General features: G+C 47.8%; 1 protein-coding gene across 6 annotated transcripts; it reads left to right on the forward strand.

The window, feature by feature from the left end:
• Positions 1–641: 641 nt before the first annotated feature.
• LOC133340971 (TOM1-like protein 2) lies at positions 642–22,469 on the forward strand. 6 transcript variants are annotated; one of them, XM_061549521.1, is made up of 17 exons: positions 642–784; positions 5,689–5,773; positions 7,059–7,137; positions 8,539–8,688; positions 10,536–10,670; positions 13,001–13,243; positions 13,605–13,721; positions 14,409–14,542; positions 15,008–15,083; positions 15,395–15,527; positions 16,216–16,327; positions 17,293–17,338; positions 17,648–17,698; positions 17,800–17,838; positions 18,781–18,840; positions 19,251–19,281; positions 19,701–22,469. In XM_061549521.1, the coding sequence occupies exons 1-17, from the start codon at positions 727–729 to the stop codon at positions 19,886–19,888; spliced, it is 1,737 nt and encodes a 578-aa protein (XP_061405505.1). In that variant the 5' UTR covers positions 642–726; the 3' UTR covers positions 19,889–22,469. The 6 variants fall into 6 exon arrangements, with proteins under 6 accessions (XP_061405505.1, XP_061405507.1, XP_061405508.1 ...); XM_061549523.1 differs by lacking the exon at positions 17,800–17,838; XM_061549524.1 differs by lacking the exon at positions 17,648–17,698.
• Positions 22,470–22,952: the final 483 nt, after the last annotated feature.

Here is a 22,952-nt window from a genome sequence, read left to right on the forward strand (position 1 = left end):
GCTCTGCCCCTCCCCCCAAACCATATTTCCATTTTGAAAAGAAAAAAGGTTTCAGTTTGGTGTTTTAACATCTTAACACCCGTTTTGTTGCCAGAAAAAGGGAAAATCTATTCTCATGAAAGTCTTGGTCAAGCCCTTCATCCAGCAGCGGCTAGACCACGTCTCGTTTTGCATACGTGCTGACGTCACGACGCAAAACCATTGAACTCTTGGCAGGCACGTCAAAACAGTGACGTAATCACGCACGAACCAGTCACTGCAGTTCGGCGGGGACGTCGACGACGCACGCCGAATGTCACCCTGACAACCTCGACAGGGTGTGCGTAACGACGTCATCGCGCACACCCGCCGCCCGTGGCGTGCGTGGAGACGTGCGTGATGGCGTCATCGTGCTTGCCTCTCCTGGCCTAGCGGTGCGTGGTGGCGTCATCACGCACGGTCCTCGGCCCGCCGTTGGTGTGCGTAACGACGTCATCGCGCACACCCGCCACCCGTGGCGTGCGTGGAGACGTGCGTGATGGCGTCATCACGCACGGTTTTCGGCCCGCCGTTGGTGTGCGTAACGACGTCATCGCGCACACCCGCCACCCGTGGCGTGCGTGGAGACGTGCGTGATGGCGTCATCACGCACGGTTTTCGGCCCGCCGTTGGTGTGCGTGATGACCTCATCGCGCAGCTCGCTCGCCAGTTGAACAGAAGCAAAACAATCGCCCACGTCGAGGAAAGATGTCGCTGCTCGACCTCGTCTCCAACCCGTTCGGCACGGCTGTGGGCCACCGCATTGGTACAAGGAAACGCGCCGCCGCTCGCCACTCTCGCGTTTTCGTTCGGTCACCGCGTGAGCCGCCGACTATCGTCGCCGAGCGATTCGGGTCTCGTAGCCGGCTGCGGCCTAGTACAGCTTTGGGGGAAGCCTCGGTCTCTCCTTAAGGTTGCCGGGGTTTACTGCGCCCTGGGCCGGCGCCGCTGCGGGTGCAGCTGCTGCAGCACCGTCTGCACCGAGGTCGCGACGATTCGTGATTTTTAATACGTGCAGTTGTGGGGTTTGTAAAACAAAAAAAGGGGAAAACCCGAATGAGTCGCTGTCTTGTTAAATTATAAAGGGAAAAAACAAATTAGCTGATTTAAATATGTTCCGACCATATTTATAAAACAGCTGCGGCGCTTTCGTGCACAGCGGGTTGTCAAAATGTGACTGACATGACGTTGGCAATTCGAGCACCCAGTACCCGATACGATTCTAAAGACTGTCCCGAGTGCGTAAGTACTATTTAATAATGAGTATACGCATCATGTATGTGACGTTAATCCACTGCTGGATGAGGGCCTCCGCACGCCGTTCCGATTATTGGGGTAGTTTTGACCATACTTGATGCTGGTCAGTGCGGTTTGGTGAAGGGAGAGAGCGCCTCGGGACCGCTTCAGATACCCCCGCGTCATCCCCGTGGCCTGGAATCGAACTGTGGTGGTCAGATGCATAGCGCAGTGCGCTAAGTTTTTTCACAACCACTGCGCCACCGCTCGACCCGTGTTATTTCAGCTGAACGAGATTGTCTCGTGTGCGGGCACACACTGAAATGGCCATACTCTGTATCGGTGGAAATAAGGCCAAAGGCATTCGGCAATTCCACATTCTTGTTGCTTTATTTAGTCTGGCCTTCGCCGAGTGGAGATGACGGCTTGGTTGTTATGCACACCGATGGGTGTGCCGTAGCGTTGAAGGCTTTTGGCGCGCACGTTTTGGACAAAGTGCGTGGCTTTATGACGATGCCCTTAGCCTTGTGTTGTTGGATGTATTGGGGTCGTCACCAGCGATAGGATGTGTCAGAGGTGAGATACCTCAAGGAGAGATGGACGTGTACAGAGTACCTGCTTAATTACAGAGGTGAAAACTAGACCAGATCAAATTTATGTGAAACAATAATAGCTCGATGTCGTACTCGGGAGCCCTGTTCTGGAGGAGTTTCTCACGTTTGAATTACACCGAAAGCAAGAGCGATCTCAATTACACATTTATACAGAACCCACTGATGTCTAACGACCCTCATTTTTCATGACCTTCGCTTATGCATCATTGAATTTTGAAACCGATTCTCATCGTCTCTTAGCCAAAGTGTATCATGAGAGTGTTAAACATTTAACGCGTGTGTTGAGATTGGTGGGACACGTGGAGAGGCTTTAACATGTTTTCTATATAGTTTCTCCCCATTTTATTAGTGGGATATCTGTAAATGGGATCCCCCCCCTGTATGTTAGTAAATTATTATTTGGTATGTTGTGTGCAATACCTACAACATACGGAACACCTGCAAAGAACAATGAGTAAACCTATAATTTCCACAAGCTGGGAAATTCTGTAGTCCTCTAAAACCCCATACAGGAGGTAGCATTTTTCTCATTTGCTCATTCTAGCAGCTCATCATTCTACGTGCATAATGGAGATGTTTGCTTCTAATAGAAGGCAGACATCTATTGTTATTACAGTGCTTTTATTCTGGTATAAAGAATCAACAGGTATATATTTCTTAGTACCAACATTCAAACAAAACCAGGAGATGGAAAACAACTCGGTTTTCATTTCAGTTTTTCAGTTTAATTTATTTGGTATAGCCCTGTGAGCCATTCGGCTCTTGAATCGGGTGCAACCGCAACAAACAAAAACATGAACATGCTTACATTTGTAGTGTTGTAAAGAACCCACTACACATTTAACCTACAGTAAAGAGGATGGATATGTGGCAAATATAGAAGGTAAACGATACTCGTAAGGACAATACAAGTTGGTTGACATTGTATCTGGAGGGAGATATGCGGACCATACTTCCTCAATGGTTTGTGCATGTTAGTTAGAATGACATTCAAACTCTTAAGAAAAGTGGGTTTAATTGGGTCATGTCGTTAGAAGGGACGATGAAGTGGTGGCAGCCAAGGAATGGAGCGCATCAGAGAGGTCGACCACTTTCGAGGTGGAGCAAGGAAGTCAGTCTGTGTGCAGGTGTTGGGTGGACTATTATAATGGAGGCTTATGAGGGATGGCGGTAAGGAGTGGATTGACCATAGCTGATGATGATCATCTGGAGAGATAATGGTCAATGCAGTGTTCTGTGCCTTATTGTTATGAGGCCAGCGATAACCGAGGTAGTTTTTATACCGTTCTTCCAGAATTTAATATGTGGAGGTGGGGTTATACTGTAATATTGTGAGTTTTTTCGTTCAAGTTTGTTACAGAGGATTTAATTTAATAACAAAAGCAAGGCTGCATACTCACATAATCTCACGAGTACAGTGCATCTAAAACAATTGAACTAATCTGCCATTCACGTTTGCTCTTAAAAGAATACACCTCGCACAGTTGGTGACATAAGTTGAGAACTAAACTCTTAAGCAACGTGAGTGAATATAAGTCCTGAAGAGCAGCGTGCCTTCAGATTGCAATGAGGCTGAGCAAGCATTGCTGTGGGGCTCAGTGCAGGATACACAAGGGAGGAAGAATTACTTTCTTCTTATTTGGTTTACATTCTCAACTCGGCTGTGGCCATTGACCAGCTGCTACGGTTGACAGGAAAAAATGGAAGTAGCAGTTTAACCTTCACAACATCGCTGTTGACATGTTTCTCCTGCCAAGTAAAACTGCGAGTTAAGCAGTGAGTGGAGAAATGGTGCCAAATTGCCACGATCACAATCTAGGTAAGTATTAGTGTGTGCGTGCATCTACTCGAAGAAGTAGTTTTCCTTGAATCAGATACAAGTGGTGTGGCATTCCACCACACGTCCCATGGGAAGGTTGTGTGGAGATGCCCTCTGAGTCCCCTGCTGAAAAAGCTACTTGACACTTTTCAGCACATTAGTCTGGCATGGTCATGTTAAATATGGCTCTTCAGGTTACATCTTCAATAACAACAAAAAATAGCAACACCAAAACTCCTGCATTGCAAGGAGCTTTTCACACATTACTGGTGAGAGTTTATTCATGAACTGAATACTGGAGAAGGCCCCAGCTTGTGGAGTAGAAACGTTGGATGTCATGCCAAACAAAACACTGTACAACCCCTAAAACACATTGGCGAGCTGTAGAGTACAACCACTAAATCCTACACGGTATAACAAAACACGGATAATGCTTACTCACAACTAAAACGTGTGGCTACAAAGCATTCCGTATTTAAAACATAATCACTAGCGCATTGTTTTACTGGCATTGCCAGAAGTAGGCATGGGGTTATTTGTTTTTAAACATTAACAGGATGGAAAATGTATTTCTCTTTTAATTATGAGCGGCAGTGATAAGCTGTGTGCGACCAACCGCTCGGAATGTTTATGTTCCACACTGCAATGCTCATGTTGCACCCAGTCTGGCAAGCCAGGATGTATTTCATCCACATTTGTTTTTTTGGTTCGACCTCGTGGTAGTAGATTTATGCCAGCATTTTGGTTATTAACCTTACACCACCTGACACAAGTATTATGTTTATAAAGATATAATTTATACAGGCCAATGTATGGATTAAACTCTGACCCATAAAGCACACTGGCGGCTTAAGACTTATAAGGACTGAATATGCCATCAACAAATGACGTTTCGCTTTAACTGCTTTGAGCATCATCGGATATTGAATTCGGAAATCGAGTGCACTGCCTCAGCTGACTCTGTGCTCTTAAGTACCCACCCGTGACATCGCCCGCCGGCTTGAGCGTGGATCATCTCCATTGAAGTTAAGGATGCATGTCTGTACTCCTTTGCTGAGAAGGCATACAGGGAGACCAAATAGTGTCGCAACTAATTTTCTGCTCGCACTCATTGTCATATAATTGTGAAGTAAATGTAAACACTATTAAAATGTACATTATAAGCTGTTTTATCTTTTAACAGGGCGTGGAATATTGCATACACATAATTAAATAGTGACCTCATCCCAAATGTGTGGAAACATGTGAAGGGAGGCGTTTTTACATACTTTTTTTACTCGCATAATTCCGTCTCAGGAATTCACCATCATCCTAGCTCTGCTTCTGTTTTATTCACATGCAAACCGTGCTGATTTACACGAAAATCATCGTTTATCCACCGTCCACAAAACACCCCAGATCTGGCCGGCCGTTTACCAACCAGCCAATCTTTCAGTGACCCAATTACCCCCATCTATACTACACCACCAAGCATACCCTCACTCCTACCACTGCTGATGAGTCAACATGCACTTCCATCAATGATTCACTTGCCATATGTCCGTCCTGTCACTGCCTTGCCCCATTTACACATGAATACAGCCGGACTAAACGCCATATGTTATGCCCGCCCATTGCCATAATGCATTCTTAAGCCAAGTGTCCCCCATTTCTTAATGTGAATGGGTTGGCCTTGCAAAGGATATTGTACACATTGTGCTGTGTACATCACCGTACATTGTTTGTAAACAGATGGCACTTGCAGTGAGTGAGATAAAAAAAAAAATTGGTTTCCAAGTTTTTTGATCTTTGCATTTACTGATTAACTGGATCAGCCTTGGCTCATGGATTAAACGTTAATCCATCGAAAGTCAATTAAACTAAATGCTTTGGCCACGTTCGATGTGTGGCAGACTTGGTATTGTGTAAATGTGTGCGTCATGTGTTGCACTGAGAAAATCAATTGTGTTCAGTAACCGAATTAACTTTGTAAGTGCTCTCTTGGTGTTCGTGTAATCACAGAGCGGGCCACTGATGGGGCCCTGCCAGGAGAAGACTGGACCCTTAACATGGAGATTTGTGACATCGTTAGTGAGACCGAGGATGGGTAAGGTGTTTTCAATACATCACCGATGTCACGCTCGTAGTCACTTCCCTTATTACATACATCCATGTAATCATAACCGTGTGGGAGCCCTCGTAGTCTTGAGCTCCCTTCCCTAGCCATCCATGCTCCCTGAACCTATATTTTCCACCTATTTTTTAAAATGTAAGTTCCCCGACCCTGTGAATTCCAGGCTCAAGCACTTATTATTATCTCGTGCCGATGACTGCCTCTTAATGTTTTGACATAAATATTGGTACTTTTCCCAAGATGTCCATGTCTGAATCTCTTGTATATCGTTTTGAGATGTGGTTTTCTTTTTATGCTATATGAATCAAAATAGTTTTGAGGCGAAAGTATTTTTTGCAAAAGAGATCTGGGATGCAAAACATTAAATGTACACTGCAAATATTTTCTCAATTATTAGCCTCTTGGCTAACACTGCCATTTTTGTCTTAAAATTTGTTATCAATTTTCTGTTCCTGATTTTCACAATGATATTTTACCTAAATGGTGCTTTAGTCATTTACTATAATTTGTACACTCGCTGCTGACCACTGGATGTATGTATTCAGCCACAGATGACCTCCCTTTCTCAACCCGCCAACTAATCCGTGCTGCCACTGAGAAGTTGGTAAATTATAGATGGGAATTAGGGGGACAATACAGAGAGGACGAAGGCCCCACTGCCAAGCCAACCTGCCCCCGAGTGAGAGGCAGGCTACAGACGTTGGGTTTGAGGCAGAAAAAATAAAGCGTCGCGGAGAGATTGATCGTGATGGAGATCACAGATAATGTATCCCATAACACTCGCGTGTGATTGTCGCTCAGCCCTGTTGGTCCTCGGAAGTCGGCGTCGAATTGAAAACTCTGTAAAAAGGCTGTTGATCTTTTATTTGCGTTTAATAGGCGATTCAGTGTTATGCTGTGGTTTCCCCACGACCGGCACTCTGTGGGAGTTCGGGGGACAGGCTTGGCTGGCATGCGGCTGTTTGGCCATCCCATTGTGCACACGCATCTCACAAATCTGCCAAAGTTACATTTAAAGTATATTTGATACCCCTCCGATTGACATGCAATCTATTAAAATACAAGCTTTGAAACCGCTTTATTGAACTTTGTAGAATCGGTATTGAAATGCCCAACTTGTTTTTGTTCGTCAGCGGTCACAGGGTGTGGCTCAGTCGTTGAAAATCACAGCTGTTGTGCATCCGCTCTGCTTGTGCATGGTCCTCATTGAACCCTCAACCACCACCTCTCCCCACCCACACCCATTGACCCCGAACAGCCCCAAAGATGCCATCAGGGCCATCAGGAAGAAACTGTCTGGAAACAAGAATTTTCGGGAGGTCATGCTGACACTAACGGTGAGTTTATGCGGCCTGAGCTCAACCAACTGCCTCGCTGTAAAATGCAATATATTTACATAACGCATAGCTTTGCATCTCCATCAGCATAGCTAGCAGTGACTGTGAATATCACCTACCACGGCTAAATGTCCTTGCATGAGGTTAGGTCCACATCAGTCGTCCAGTTTGACTATTTTTGTTTTGACTGATAAATGTGTTGAGTGTTTTTTTTATTTTCGTGTTTAGTTTGATTTGTTTTTTATTGAACCAGCGGATGGCTGTGCTTTGTCAGATTCTTGCACATGCTATGCTTACCGAATTTTAGAGGTGGAATTCTGATGCAGCAATTCTTTCATTGGCATCGGTTCTTTGCATTGAATCGCGTGTTATTCTTATGTTTTTGCATGCGATGAGTTCACTTTAACGCTGCGGCCATTCACCAGCAGCTGGGCGGGGGCGGGATAAGGTTAGAGTTTGGTACGGAATATTTCCACCGCAATACTTTATCCTTCCCGTGTACCGATAGTTACATTTTAATGTGAATCTTTATTGAGGAGCTGTGTGTTGTCTTGCTATGGTCTGGGACTGTTGTCGTTTTTCTGCCTTGCCCTAGCTTGCATTGATTGTTGAAAAATTGGCAGAAATTGATCAACTTTAGCAATTTGTACTTATGTACTTGATTTATTTTTAGTGACTTGCTTACCTTTCCTATAATTTGCATTCCTATCGGTTTTTGTGTTGTTGTAATTTTATGACCCGCCCCTACTGGACATCTGTGAAAAAAAGCTTCATAGCTCAATGGATTCCTCCAGTCTAAGTACATATTATGATTCTGCAGAAGGACACGTGTTTATTTGCTAGAAACACATTTATTAACACGGTTGCATTATTTATAGTTTCAGCACTGATATAATAATATACTGTACTTTGCATGCAAGTATTTATTTTGTTTTAAGTGTATTTTGTCCCAATGGACTCTGCCCTAGTTGTAAAGCTCATACGTACCCGCTCGCTCGCTCGTTCGTGTGTATGTCTGTTTGTGTACGTGCGGTAGTGTAGTGGGTAGCGCACTGTGCTATGAGCACGGCAACCTGAGTCGATTCGTCCTCACGGCCAACACCTACGCACAAACATGGGAGCTATGCACTTTTAAATCTAGATTGAAAACTAATTTCTTAAGAACTGCTTTTTCGTGTTTAGTTTGTTGTTCTTCCCCCCTGCACCTCCGATTAGCACGGTTGGAAACGTATGGTGCGAAAGAAGTTCTACATACATACATACAAAGGCGACCGGGCGTGGTCCTGACCACCCACCCCGTCGTGTGCCGTGCTGGCCTTCACAGGTGATTGCTAACAGCACTTGCCCCCAAGAGTCTATTGAGCCAATAGAGGGGATCTTTGTCCTCTTGTTTGTGCATAGGTGCTGGAGACGTGCGTGAAGAACTGCGGCCACCGCTTCCACACGCTGGTGGCTCAGCGCGACTTTGTGGATGGAGTCCTCGTCAAGGTGGTGCAGCCCAAGAACAACCCTCCCGCATTGGTGCAGGACAAGGTGCTCAGCCTCATACAGGCAAGTGGGGGCAGGTGGAGACGCCTGGCCGGCACACCACATCCACCGTACGTGTGTATGGGAGTGATGTCGCAGTGACGTCACTATATTGCTATGATTACCCAAATGATGCTTGTAAAGCTGAATGGAGTTCACAAGAAGTCGCAAACACCTATTTTGAAAGACCCAATGCAGAAGGTCCCTGGCTTCGATCTTGCATGAAGCTTTTGGGCCACAACCCCTGAGTCGCATCATCCACAAACCATGGCAACAGCAGATGCGGATACTGGATGCACAAATGGTAAAATTTTTCAAATCTCCGGTGTGCGCCTGTGGTCATCCAGAACAGACCGTTGAACACGTAACGACTCAACACCCGATTCACAAATATGAAGGAGGCATCATCATGCGGATACACGCCACTACTCCAGACGTAATTATCTGGCTCCACCACCTCAGTGTAAAATTACAGCTGTTGATCTGCATCAACATCAGCCGTACGAAGAAGTGTGATAATACCACATATGACTGCAATATTTTTTTCTTTTGCACCCGGTAGCTTGGTACATACGGCCCAGGTAAGTAACTACAATGTAGGGGCTATTCGTTTTTTTGTATTGTGCTTATATTTGATGGTGGCGATGTTCAAATGTGGTGGTTCCAGTTGTGAATAGAAATACAGCGATTTTAACTCGATAATTGTGCACATGAATGTGGGGCGTGTGATGGTTCAAATGTTGCGCATTCCACAGCAAGCATAATTGGTACAGCGAGTTACACACAAAACCCTCAAGTAATGTGCCGCAAGGGAGGGCTAGGACCATTGTGTATGTAAACACCGCCAAAGTTCTCGACCCGATGTACCTATTATCCTTTTTATCACCGTTTGATACTCAACTTGGGTGGTTTAGACAATGCTTGTGGAACAGCTTATCTGTAAATATCGTTAATGCATTCACGATGTATTAATTGAAGACTTAATTCAAGACATTGTCTTGAGATTGTGTACGAATAAGCATTGGGTAGACAAAGGTGGCTCGGTGTAAGACTTGCCACGTGCTCTGCCAGCCTTAATGGGTGCTCGCCAACGGCAGTTGCCCATACACTGACTACAAGAAGGAACTTTATCCTCATCTAGTGCTTTCCAACGGAGGTTTGAAGCGTTTCAGACAGACAGACAGCTTGTCTGTTTCAGACAGCTTGCCTGTCTGAAACAGACAAGCTGCCTGTCTGAAACGCGGGGGACCCAACAACACTCATAAATACGGCCCAACATGAGCCAAAATTGTTGTGTTGCTATTAGGGACTGATCCGCGAGAAAACCGGCAACATGAATCAAAGTGTTTCCCAAAACGTTGAGATGAAAACCGGCGCTAAAATTAATTATCATAATTCGAGGCCTGAGCGCTTGCCAACACTTGACGATGGTTATTGTAATCTCCAGCGAAACGTTTTATGATTGTCAAATTTGTCATGACTGTCAACGTAACCGGTTTGCTGAAAGGCTATATCACTTGGCACATTTTTGCACGTGACAGCTTTATTTGTTTTTCTGTGTCGGGTGGTGGAGGGTTTGAGCTCTAAATGACTTTATTACTTGCACGATCTGACTCAAAAAACGAACTCCGAATCAGGATCCGCCCCCGGGCGTTTGTGTCTTGCTGGGCCGTGGCTCGTGCCTCTGCTCCCCCTCCCGATCGCGCGTTTACGTGACGGCATCTTGCGCCATGTGACATCGCCTCGTTGTGAGGCTTGAAACGGAACGTTATTATTGCTCGATACTTGCGTGGCCAGGGAGTACATTGGGAAGCATTACAGAATCTGTGCGTGCCCATGATTTGTCTTATGAACTGTGCAACGTGGAACAGGCTTGGGCGGACGCGTTCCGGAGCTCGCCGGACCTCACCGGTGTCGTGCACGTGTACGAGGAGCTCAAGAAGAAGGGGATCGAGTTCCCCTCCAGCACCACAGAGACCCTGTCGCCCATACACACTCCTCAGAGGGTAAACAACAACAATCATAATAATAATGTAGTACGTTTGGTATTTTGATTGTCATGCGTAATAGCACAAGGCGGTCCTCACGAAGGAAAGTGCAGTGTTTCACAGACACAGTGCTTTGTAGTGTCACAGTATAGGCTGGTGTTGCTATGTGTAATTCCAGTTGAGTAATGTCCGGGTAATTTTTTCGAATATATAAAATTTTGACCGTGACGCTGGCACACGGTTGGCCCACTTATTTTGAACGATGTCAGGGGATCTTCAACGTCTCCTGTGAAGGAGACCGCGCATCTTCTATGATTAATACACCTGCGGTAATAACCAGGGCGCCTACCGGTTTTGACCCGCGAACCTTTGCAACAAGCTGGGAACGCACTACCCCTAGGCATTGACACCGCCCCGCTGGGTCACCTAAGACCACTGCACAGTGCAGTGCTACTCGCACCTATCCCTGCCGCAGCGCTCGGCAATAGCGCACAGCTCTCGCACGGCTCTCGCGTTTTCCAGTTGCTTGTGACAGTTGAACGGCCCAGTCAGTGGAATGATCCAATCCCCATCAGTCGCAGCTGTTTGTGGCTGCACATTGAATGTGAACCCCGTTATGTACGGGATATACAGATATAAAAAACATACATCCGTTGTTACACGATTCGATTCATTTATCGCGAGCTCCAAAAATTGATGTTACCCAATTTAAGAATCATTTAATATTTTTGGTATTCATGGTATCAATCTTACAGCCCAACAACGTCCTGAATGTTGCTATGTGTAATTAAGTAATTCTATCTTTACAACCCTACTCCTAAGCACACTGGCAACTGGGTAATTTTTCTTTCAAGCGCTGTGGAAACAATGATCGTACAATTAACCACCTCGGCAAACTGAGGCTCTGCCTCTGTGCTGTTGTACATAGACAATAGTACTGGGTGACCCGATGCGGCACAACAAGCGCATTCCAAAACGGGGAGCGAAACTTTCCACAAACTCCAGTGGAGATCTCTCGCATATGAGCGGTCCCAACCATCCCATTGCCCCAGCGGCAGTCGAGCCGAGGTGGCACCACCAGTGGCAACATTCCCTGCGCGGAACGAGATGCATCTACGGATGTCGTCTTTTCCCCCCAAGGGTGTACACAGCTTGGCAAGGTGACACACAGAGCAAGCACTGTGTGCACTTGCTTGGGTCCGAACGTGGAGCTGGCCCATTGTGTCTATCACTGCATTAAACTGGCCTGTGGCAGTTTGATGTGAGATTACGGGGTGGGGGACAGAGTGGAGGGGAAACTACGAATGCAGTTTGCTTTGTATGCTCGTTCGCTTGCTTCATTAGTTGCCACAAAGTACAGCCTCGCCCTTCAAACAATTTTCCCATCCTCCAGGTCGCATCTTCAACGCAATAGTTATTCTGATAATCGTACTATGTCCTAAAAAAAAGTTTTGCTGGGTGGCTCGCTGCATTGCTGCCTGCCTGCCTTCCTGCCTGGGCTGGCAAGTGTGCTTGCGGGCAAATCTGCGTGATGACATCAGCTGTATGGCACCGCTTTGAGCCGGGTTCGTGCATCGTCCTGACGTCACTCTTCCCGCCACCCCCCGTGCATTGTATGGGATACGCTTTTGCTGCTCGTTTAATTTAAAAATAACCACCCGAATATTACCTGCACCGGTTTTTCAAGTATTGCTGCAGCCGCAGGCCCAGGAGAAAAATGTAACGCTTAACCCGTAAGTAACCAAACACACCTCCCTGTTGCAATAACATTGCCACCGCGTGATCTCCTGGATGAAAATGTTACGTGCAGAGCTTAAATTAGTGTTTGGTAAATGATACATGAAGCCATGCACGATTGTTAAAATGTCCTTGTTGTTTAACACTTGAAAAGGCAAAAATAAATGAGATAACCAAATGCACTGGCGCTTCAGTCAGTGCCCAATGAAGCATGGAGATATGCACGCTTGAGTAGAGAACACGGGTTAAAGACATTATCCAAACTCTTAAAAACAGAAAGTTGGGCTCTGGCAGATCACGTCACTCGAAGGAATGATGGCCGACAGAGTGGCAGCCAAGGAACGGAAGATGGAGCGAAAAAATTAGTTAATGTGCAGCTTGTGGGTGGATTGTTACATCGCAGAGCCATCAAGGGCGGTGGTGGTTTTGGGGAGGTCTTCATCTAGCAGTGGATTGACCATGGCTGATGATGAAGATGAATACACTTGCTCGGGATTACATATCGTCCTTCCCGAATCCATCTTAGAGTTCACACGGCGGGCGCGAAAGTGCCCAGGGTCAACACCGCTCATGTTTTTGCCACCACCACATGTGTGTGAACCTTCCTCCAGAGCGTGCGCATCAAAGCGCCGACGGAGCTCAACAACGCGCAGGCAGGCGCGCCGAGGCCCGTGGTGCACGCCCCGCTCCCCGCGCAGACCCGGCCCCAGCCCACCGGCGCCCCCAGCCCCCTCTACGCCAACGCCAACCACAACTTCCAGGCGAACCCCGCGACGATGGAGCCGCTGGCGGTGGGCATCCCCACCGTGCCCCAGCCCCAGCCTGACGGAAGCATCACCCCCACACCCGAGCAGGTGAGCGCGCCGGGCACTTGCTGCTGCTTGCCTTGCGTTTGTTGTTCCTGCTGCTGCTGTCGTTTTCGACTCGTTAACTCCCTACCCCTAGTTCAGCGCAGGCTCAAGGCCTTCCTCGTGGCATTCGCCTGTGACTGACTGGTGCTCAAAACAGTATATTTGCACCTTCCATTTTTGCGTGATGCGCATCTCCGATGGTTGGCTACGTACAGTGCGAAAGAAGTTCAACATACGCAAGTCCCGCTGTGTTGTGCTTCTCTAGATTGAGGCATCCGGAGGTCGCATGGAGACAATCTACTTGGGCAATTTGTACGGTGTCCGTTGTCTTGTTGATAACGTAGCCATTCCTGCTCTTTTGCAGATCTCAAAGTTGCGGGCCGAGCTGGAAGTTGTTCAGGGGAACATCAAGGTGATGTCGGAAATGCTGAACGAGGTCGTGCCGGGCCAGGAGAACTCCTCCGACCTGGAGCTTCTACAGGTTAGGGTCACGAGGAAAGCGTCTTGCTGGGCTTTAGCGATTGCAAGTGGAAGCCTTGGGACTTATGTAAATGTTTATTTCAACGGGCTTGACAGCATTGATGGTCAGCATTCCCCCTTCCTCCCATGATCACCAAAATTAAGTTGAGAAGTACGGTAGACAGAGCTCAGTAGTGCAGCTGACGGTGTGAGGCATGCAGATGGGAAAACAGCCGCTCGCCTCAGTGGTGTGTAAGGCCAGAGTAGTTGATACCACCACCACACCCTGCCAACGCTTTCTACCCTCCGCCAGTTCCCACAGCTCCCGCACAGGAGACACAGAGCAACCTCTACGATCTACCCTGACAGGCTCCCATCATCTGGCCTTCGATACCCTCACATAGAGATGTACAGAGAACATACTCATGCAGAGACTCATAGATCTGCTCCAACATTATCCCACCATCTGCTCTTAGATCTTCCACCCGGTTGCTGAATTTGTGGAGATCGCTCCAATACCTTCTTTGCCCCTTATCATTAGTACCTATGGCAGTGGTTCGAAGCTTTGTTTTAGGAAGCATGTTAAGATAGCCCAAAAGCAATGGTTGCGGGCAACATAAATACCAGAAGGCTGAGGCCTTAGCCTGGAGGCGCGTGGGCAATTCTGGAGACCGCGCTGTCGCCCCCACCCCGTCCCTGCGACGTGCAGGAGCTCAACGGGACGTGCCGCACCATGCAGCGCCGCGTCATGGAGCTCATTTCGCGCGTGGCCAGCGAACCGATCACGGAGGAGCTGCTCCTCGTCAACGACGACCTCAACAATGTGTTCCTGCGCTATGATCGGTGAGCAGCGCGCAGACGCGGCCCAAGGCGGGTCGATTGCGTTACGTGGCGTGCAATGTCGGTCCCGGTAAATGGCACCGAACACGACACGGGCTGGTGTAGAATGCAGCCGACGATGTGGCCGACGTATGTAAAGTTGTGCATCGTAACGTCAGCCGCGGGCAATAGTGGCGATGAACCAACCACGTGAACAACACGGGGCTTGTGTGCAAGGCTCTCGAAGCGGAACGAAGCCGGAGGGCACTTGAGATACTCGTGTCGATGGTAGATGTATGTTCAACTTCTTCTGCACTGTACGTAGCCAACAAACAACACAAAAAGCAGCCAAACTGTATGTACGGTTTGGTTGTCTGGTTCTCAAACCTGGCCTGCACCTCTGTCCTCCCCGGCGGGTTTTTGCTCTGTGTTTTGCCGCATCGTGCGCGCCAGTGGCGCACAGTGATGCAGCGGAGGTTTCTCGCTCAGGTTCGAAAGGTATCGCGCGGGCAGAGCTCCTCAGAACGTGGCGCGCGACTCGGGGGAGGCCGCCCTCTACTCGACGGTGAGTCCCATTCAGGATGCTGCAGCTAGGAACTTGGGTAAGCGCCGGGGAATTTTACCAGCACCCAGTGAAAGGTGTGAAATTGTGCTCGGCTGTTTGTAATGTTATTGAACGACCCCCCTCTGATAGATAGCAGGGTATAGTGCGCCCTGATTAATGTTTCGTTGCCTTTGCTCTGATTTCCGTTTGCTTCATTGCTGTGCTTGTTTTTACTTGATAGACTTGGTAGTTAAGGTGACCCAGGGCGGTCTTCTAGTAACTGTTCTTGAGCTTGACCCTTGACCCATATTGTCGCCGTTCTATTCCGGCAGGTTTTACGAAACGCTGCCTCCCCGCTGCCGGACGCTGCCGACGACAACCTCATCGACCTTGGGCCCGGCTCCCCGTCCGTCATGACGGGGTCTCGTGGCAGCGGCAACCTCTCCTCACAGCTCGCCGGCATGGGTGAGAGAGCGGAGCGCCGGGGGCGGGGGGAGGGACTGATCACGGACGGGCGCGTTGGCTCAGCTGACGTCACGTTGGTACTGTTTAGGGTTCGGACATTTCTCTTTTTAAGATTTCTCTCGTATATCCGGCAGGCTACGATTGCAGTGCGATCGTCGTAATTGTCGTCAGAGAAAACGGAATTCCTAAGTCAAAGTAGATGTGGGAGTCGTAGTGAGAGGGCAGCTGTCACCCACGTCAGAGCTGCTGCTCAGGTTAACGTTATCAACACTCTTTCCATTCAAACCAGCCTGTGGCTGAGTTCAGTATGTTAAGGGTATTAATGTTCATGATATTAGCAATGTTAGTGATAGTGATTATGTTAGTGTTGTTATTCCTACTTTTCTTATTAATTACGTAATGTTAACTGTTATTGCTTCCAATCAACTTAGGAGTGGTCATGACCACTCGTAATATTTCTCGTAACTTCACGAACGCCCATTATCGTAACTCTTATTTACTCGCCATTATGAGACTTCTTGTCCGTAAACTGAACTTACAACATTGCTACGATGTTGTAACACGTTCTGTACACTTTCCCTCCAGAGCTCTTCTCGAGTACCTGGTGGAAAGCTGCGTGCACAAGAGGAACAGACTTGCAGATCTGCACCAAGTATTTAATGGCCTATTTGTTGCTCTGCTGCCGCAGGCCTGGCCGGGGAGAGCGTGAGCGGCACCCTCACGTCGCTGGGCGGGGAACGCATCGCAAGCGGCAGGGCCCAGGCACTGCAGAATGCGCCGGACAGCTTCCCTCGCAGAGAGTGAGTGCACGTGACCCACCACTGGCTCCCTTGGGCAAAGTGGCGACCAATGTACATTTTTGTTCATTGTTTTTGTTGTAACGCAACACGAGCCTGGTACAAAAGCACAAACCGTGACCACGCACGTAAACTAAAATTGTTTAGATTTTATTTTAGCAGGTAAGACCCACTGAGCTGCATAGCTCTTTGATAGAAAGAGAGCTGGCCACAAATGATAGCTCAACGAAGTGGCTTATCACGTGGATATTTATAGCAGCCAAATACTCTAAATGCATGTTTCTAAATGTGGAGGGAAAAACCAGAGGTCCCGGAGAAAAATACACATGACCACAGGGAGAACGTGCAAACTCCAAATATACAGGCATCAGGGTCAGGATCTAACCCACGACCTCTTGTATGTCAGGCGAGGTAGTTAACATCTCCTAGCCACCGTGGTGCCCACCGTGGCACAGAGAGGGGGCACAGAAACTCAGCGGGAAAAACTCCCAGGCTCAGTGCTCCTGGGTTGAAGGTCGAGGGAGACATTGGGCTCACTGCTCCACCCAGGTGGGGACTGCGAGCGGGAGCATGAGAGTTTGATTTTGTCATGAGGTGAATTTATCCACATTGCACGAATATCCTTCTCTGTACAGCATTATTGAATGATAATGCATTGTATGTTTTATTTGAGTCGTTTTATGAGAGTCCTACATTAGGATGTTTGGGTTATTCTATTAAGGAGTGTTTTTCATATTTGAGAGTGCACATTTGTATTAGTGGATCATACTCAAAGGTCCACGCTGCTGGTTCACAACCCACTGGGCAGCGTTGCCATTTCCTGTCCGCCTAGCGGCCCAGCAAGCGTGAGTGTTGTACAAGTCCTCCCGATCCACCACAACGCTGCTGCATTACAACGATGCCCTGCAGGTTTTTGCGGGAAGGGTGAGGTGTTTTTGTCGCGTGCACTTGTGTGCGTGCACGTGCAGATTGGTTCACGGCGAGCACGAGGAAGACCCCGCGATCGCTGCCATGGTAAGAGCCGAGCAGTCTCCACCACCTTTATGGGCGCATGTTGGAATTGAAAATAGGGGTTCACTTTCCACCACGTTATTTCTGTTTGCATGCCTTAAGTGGTTTACCCTTTGTCACTATTTAATGTATGCGGTTCGCGTTCCTCTGTTGGTCGTGCGTAATGCACTATCGGCCGCATGATATGTGCACGTGTTTTGGTTTGTTTTTGCATGTGGGTGTGGTTTTTGTTTTCTCTCCGTGTGTCCTTCTGCCCGTGCCGCTCGGCTCATTCGCGGCCTGTGCCACACGGCACGGCCAACGTTCGCACAGCTCCCCGAAACACACGACCAGATAGACACCTGGCTCGCGCGACAAGGCATGGTGAGGTTCGCCGTCGATATCGTTTGCAATGCTGCAGCACTCGTGTAGATGCGTCGCCAAGCTCCTAAAAATACCTTTGGTTACATGTGGTCTTTTTTCAGCCAGCGAACGAAAGCACGTCACCACCGCGTGCTAAGAAGGTGGTATAAATGTGGATTTTGTCTAATAATACGACGTACATGCAAATTACAATTGATCGAAAATTGCTTTTCATCATTGATTGCTTTAACCTTTGCTTTATTCTGATTTATTTACCATAACGCACTTCAGTGATTCTAATCCAAAGGCTTTTTATGGGTCACATTTATAATTTGGTTCAAATATATTTACATGATGTTTTGATTTTCTTGGCTTTATTTTGATTTTCCCGCAAAATCGGACATGTCGCGGGCCCAATAGAAATCCACGTACGCTTCCACACGCAGTTCCGCGAGCATTACAATAAAATAATGTGAGTTCTCTTTCACTTTACATTTGTTTGGAGGAGAATCTTTATACATAAAATGATATGTTACATGAAATGGATTCATTATATTCTCTTGGAATTCATTACAAAATTACGTCAAAGCAATTGGTCATGCCAAACACGGAACAGACCGGCGTGGATTTCTGCAGGGCGCGCAAATGACCCCAACCCACAGTTGCCAGCGTCTTGCCCTCCCCCGTTCGGAAGGTCGGCTGCTGCCGGTTCATGCATCCCCTCCAAGAGGGGGCGGCTCGACGTGGATTGCCATTTGATCAACTGATAACCTGGCCGCTGTTCGGGCAACCTTGGTGGATCGGTGGATCACCTGCAGATGGGAGCTCCCATTTCTCCGCATCGATACATTCTTTGTAAATGGAAATGTAAGATTTGGAAAACGTTCACGGGGGGGGGGGGGTAAAATAAAATACACGCCCGTGAATGTGAAAATTGGTTAAGAAATCGGCAATGCTGCCACCAGCCCGACCTTCCGTCGAGTTCTATTGACGGGGAAAACATCGGCTCTGGCAACAGTGTGACCCTGACCCTAGACTCATGCCAGTCCTGCCCTTTCCCCCGCACCCCCCGCTCCTCACCCCGACATCCCTCAATGGCACAGATTCCCATCTCCCAGCCCGGGGTCATGGACGACATTGAACAGTGGTTAAACACCGATGTGGTGAGCTATGTTTTTTTTTGTTTTGTTTTTTATTTCCTCATTCATGTACTTTATGCAATGTATTTTTTTCTTTTAAAATATTTTTACAATTTTATTGTTATCATTTCCATTTTTGTTATTCGCTTTGCAAATTATTTAACATTGGGAATTTTTTTTGCATCGATCATATGTTCATTTAATTCTGTTATTTTCTATTCAACATCAACAGGACCACCAAAACCAAGATGCTAATGTCGAATGGACGACGTATGATGTGTTACACAGGTGTTGCAGTCAGGTGGGGTTAATCCGTTACAGGATGGAGGATCAGCAAGCGGACTTGTGTGTGATGTATTTTTCTTTGAGTTTGTGCCACGTGAGTATATTCCGGCTCAAGGATGGAAGCTATAATTTGACGTTTGTGTTTGCAGTCGGAGGAGAAAGAAGGAGTCACGAGTGAAGGTACGTGGCCAGTCCTGACACCGGGACGCTGCTTGTCCGGTTGCCTGTGCTCACCACTGGGCAAGAGAGGAATCGATTACTCTTCCGTTACCGATTCGTTCGCTCGACTCATCGGATACCATAAAAATAGTTAAATAGCAAAGAAAAAGATCTCACCTCTGTTCCCACGTGCGCTGCTGGACGGTAGGTGATGGGCCGGGCTTGGTGATGCCATGAGCATCATCAGTTGCATGACACCGGGTTTGACTTGTTCGGGGTTTCCCGCCTTCGAGAGGCACGACATGGAGGTGGCCGTCATTTTCAACGCGGCTTGAATAATGAACCCACGAAAGAAATGTCTGATTTTAGTCGATTAATTGGCTTAATCATCCCAGCTCTCGTACAAAACACTCTGACCCGACCGTTGTTCTCCGTTTCAGAGTTCGACAAGTTCCTGGAGGAGCGGGCTCGAGTCGCCGACCAGCTACCGGACTTGCCCTCGCCACCGTCAGCCGCCCCCTCGCGGCCCGAGCCGCCCGCCGCCACCGCCGTCGCTGCTGCCGCCCGCGCGCCAACACAAAACCGCGCCCGCAAGCAGAATTCCGACGACGGTTTAATGGCAATTTAAGTTAATTTGTTTGATCGCTTCCTCGTCATTTTAAAAATAAAACGTTTAATCTCCATTAGCAGTCTTCGCTCGCTTGCGTGCGCATATTTATGCTCTACACTCTTAACTGTAATTTTAGTTACTTTCGCCGTATTTCATTTTGAAATCTCACCAGGCGTCTTGATAATTTTAAAAAGTTTGATTTTGTACTTACCATTTTATTTTTTTATTTCATGCAGCGGTGGCGGATCACACCAGCCGGCTGGCCTGATTGCTGTAGCTTCTCTTGATGCTGTGGCCTAGAGCAGCTGCAGGCTGCATGCTGCACCCCGCTTTTGCGGCAATGCCACGTGGTCCCAGAGCGACGGCTCACTATCGAAACTAAGCTCCCCCCCTGCCCGCCCACAATTGACATTCATTTGCAGCCATAGGGCAAGCTCACTTGCAGCAAGGGAGTGCATGAGAATTCGTAACCATCCCACCAGTTGGCAATGTTGTGTCAACAATGCAATTCTGGGTCTTGAGTGATGTTGATAGTGTACTTTATATATGTGTTATATTATTTGTGTCCATTTCCATCGTCCCCTTTAGGTTTGATTCTTAAAAACTCCAACTTTAACTTTGTGTTGTTGTGCTTGAAAGCTATAATCTGCAAATAAGTGCTCTGATGTAATTGAAATGAAAAGCATTATAATGAGTGCACTAATCCCATTAAGCATTACCTGAAGACATGTTTTTTAGTTTCTGACGAAATGGTTTCCTGTGTGTGTATCAAAGCTTGCATGTGCTGTGGTGCTGTAACTTGGACACTGGGTAACAGGGCAGACGCATGATCCATTTACTGGTGAGTTGGCTTTAGGACCCATAGAGGATGAGGTGAAAACTGCCCAAGTGACGGCTCTTCCAAATTGTGAACATTATGCCATGGATTTACTCCAATGGCAAAACAATTGTGTGTTGGTTTGCAGTGCTCAGTTATGTTGGATGTTTTAAATTATTTATGCTTTATTGTACAAACTAACAGGTCAGCATTGAATTCGGTTACCAAAACGGTACAGTGTGAGAACTTTTATGAGGCTGGAATATCTACGGCAAATGCACGCCCGTATTATTTTTGCTATCCAGCCGATATTTGGGACCTCGTGATATCAGCACGGGGCCACTGTGTGCATGAGTTCTGGCTCTAATCTCTTTGAATAAAATGAAAGTTTTGCCATTGGAGTACAATGCTATGGAGACAAATGTCGACCTGGTGTTTGGCCAGTAAAGCTCACTACCCCCACCGCGCACACCTGTAGCAGTCCACACTCGCTCCCATACTCGCCATTGAGCTCGTGAACAGGTGTGTGGCCAGCACCTGCAGAAACGGGATCCGTGTTTGACGGCCGAAGGCAGGCTTAATGGTTAATGAGCGTGGTCTTAGCCCCGCGCGTTGTGATTGGTGGAACGTGGTCACCGAGGCCACAGCGCCGGAGAAACACGAGCACGGCACCGCAGGGCACACAGCCTCGTGTCACCTTGGTCACATTTCGTCGTCGTCGTCGTCGCCGCGATCTGGACACTTTAGACCCCGCGAAAGGGTCTCGATTTCTGAATTGTCAGTTCGGAAAATGTCGGTGGGGGTCGGGGGAAAAGTATTATGGAATCTTTCGTTCTAAGGTTGATTCATTACTCTAAATTGTATTCAGGGTGTTATTTCAGTCTTAATTACCCGATGGCTGGACAATAGACATCTGGGTACAGCCGTCTTTGTAAAACTGTATCGTGTGTTAGCTGGCGAGCAGAAGATGAACGTTTCACCTGTCGTAGAAACACTTGAGTCATCTTGAATAATCCCTGCCAAACAGGGTGATGCGAAGTTCCTACCATGAAATATACTGTATGATATGAAATGAATGTGGCATTTTGAGGTTTGTAGGTCGTCTTTTTTTTGCTGTATAAAAACAAAGATTTATTTTTGAATTGCATGATTACGTTGCCGTCGTGTAAACAAGAGAGTGATGACATTTTTTTTTTGAGGGATAGAATTAACACGTGGCGTGACAACGCGGAGTGCCCTGTCTCTCCTGAAACGCCACAGAAGTCACCCGTGGCTTCGGATGTCTTGAAAGGGTCTCCCACTGTCGCCCGCCTGCCCGCACGCTCCTCCTAAGACGTCTCGGCCGAGTGACGGGTCCCTTGCACGTCGCCGACCTTTAACCTCGACGCCGCCTGTCGCCGATTTGGTTTTTATGCTTCGGTTGAACGCAAGAAACATAAAATAAAAACTGGGCTCGTTGAAAATGACAAAAAAAGCAAGTTGTGCAAGTCTTCCTTTTACACGGTCCGTCATGTGCTCATGCGGCTGTCTTTTTTTCGTTTGCCAAAGGCGGTCGCTCTAGTCCGTACGTCGCACTGCGAGCCCAGCACCACGAGTCTCTCACTCGCAGCCGCAAGCTGATGAGAGACACCGACGAGCAAAGCAATCCGCGTCTGTTGCCCAGCCACGTGGCCCTCCTCCTGTGTCGGTATAATTCCAAGCATGCGTCCCCTCCATGCTCTCGTCATCGTCACGCTCAATCCACTGTTACATGAAAATAAAAATGCCTCTTAATATACTTGCCTATGTTCTCCAATACACGTGTTGTCCTTTATTTCTGCCGCGGTGGCTCCAAATGCCATCGGGAGGTAATTTTCATTCATTTCTGTTGATTTTTTTGTTTTGTTATATTACCGAGCACAACGGCATGTTGGAAACGCGTTACTGAAGCCATGCACATTGCATGCTTTTTGTTCCTTGTGTTCATCTGTAAACCCACCACCACCACGTTGACTCGGGAGAGGGCGCTGTGCGATGCCGACTGCCAGGGGCTGGGTTTGTGAGCTCGTGAAGCGACTCGGAATCACATTGCCGCAACACAACCTCATCGCTTACGCCGATCGTCGGCGTTGACGGCGAGCCTCGGCACATTTACATTAAACGCACAAGCATCGTTATAATCACGTGATTTGTGTCATCCGCGGCTCGTGATTAAGACATCGGGGACGCGTGTGTTGATCTCAAACCGGCCCCAGGGCAACTCCTTCCCCAAGGCGCACGGGACCA

The sequence above is a fragment of the Lethenteron reissneri genome, chromosome 10, assembly GCF_015708825.2.
Source record: "Lethenteron reissneri isolate LAM-NWPU_2019-01 chromosome 10, ASM1570882v1, whole genome shotgun sequence".
Lineage (NCBI taxonomy): Eukaryota > Metazoa > Chordata > Hyperoartia > Petromyzontiformes > Petromyzontidae > Lethenteron > Lethenteron reissneri.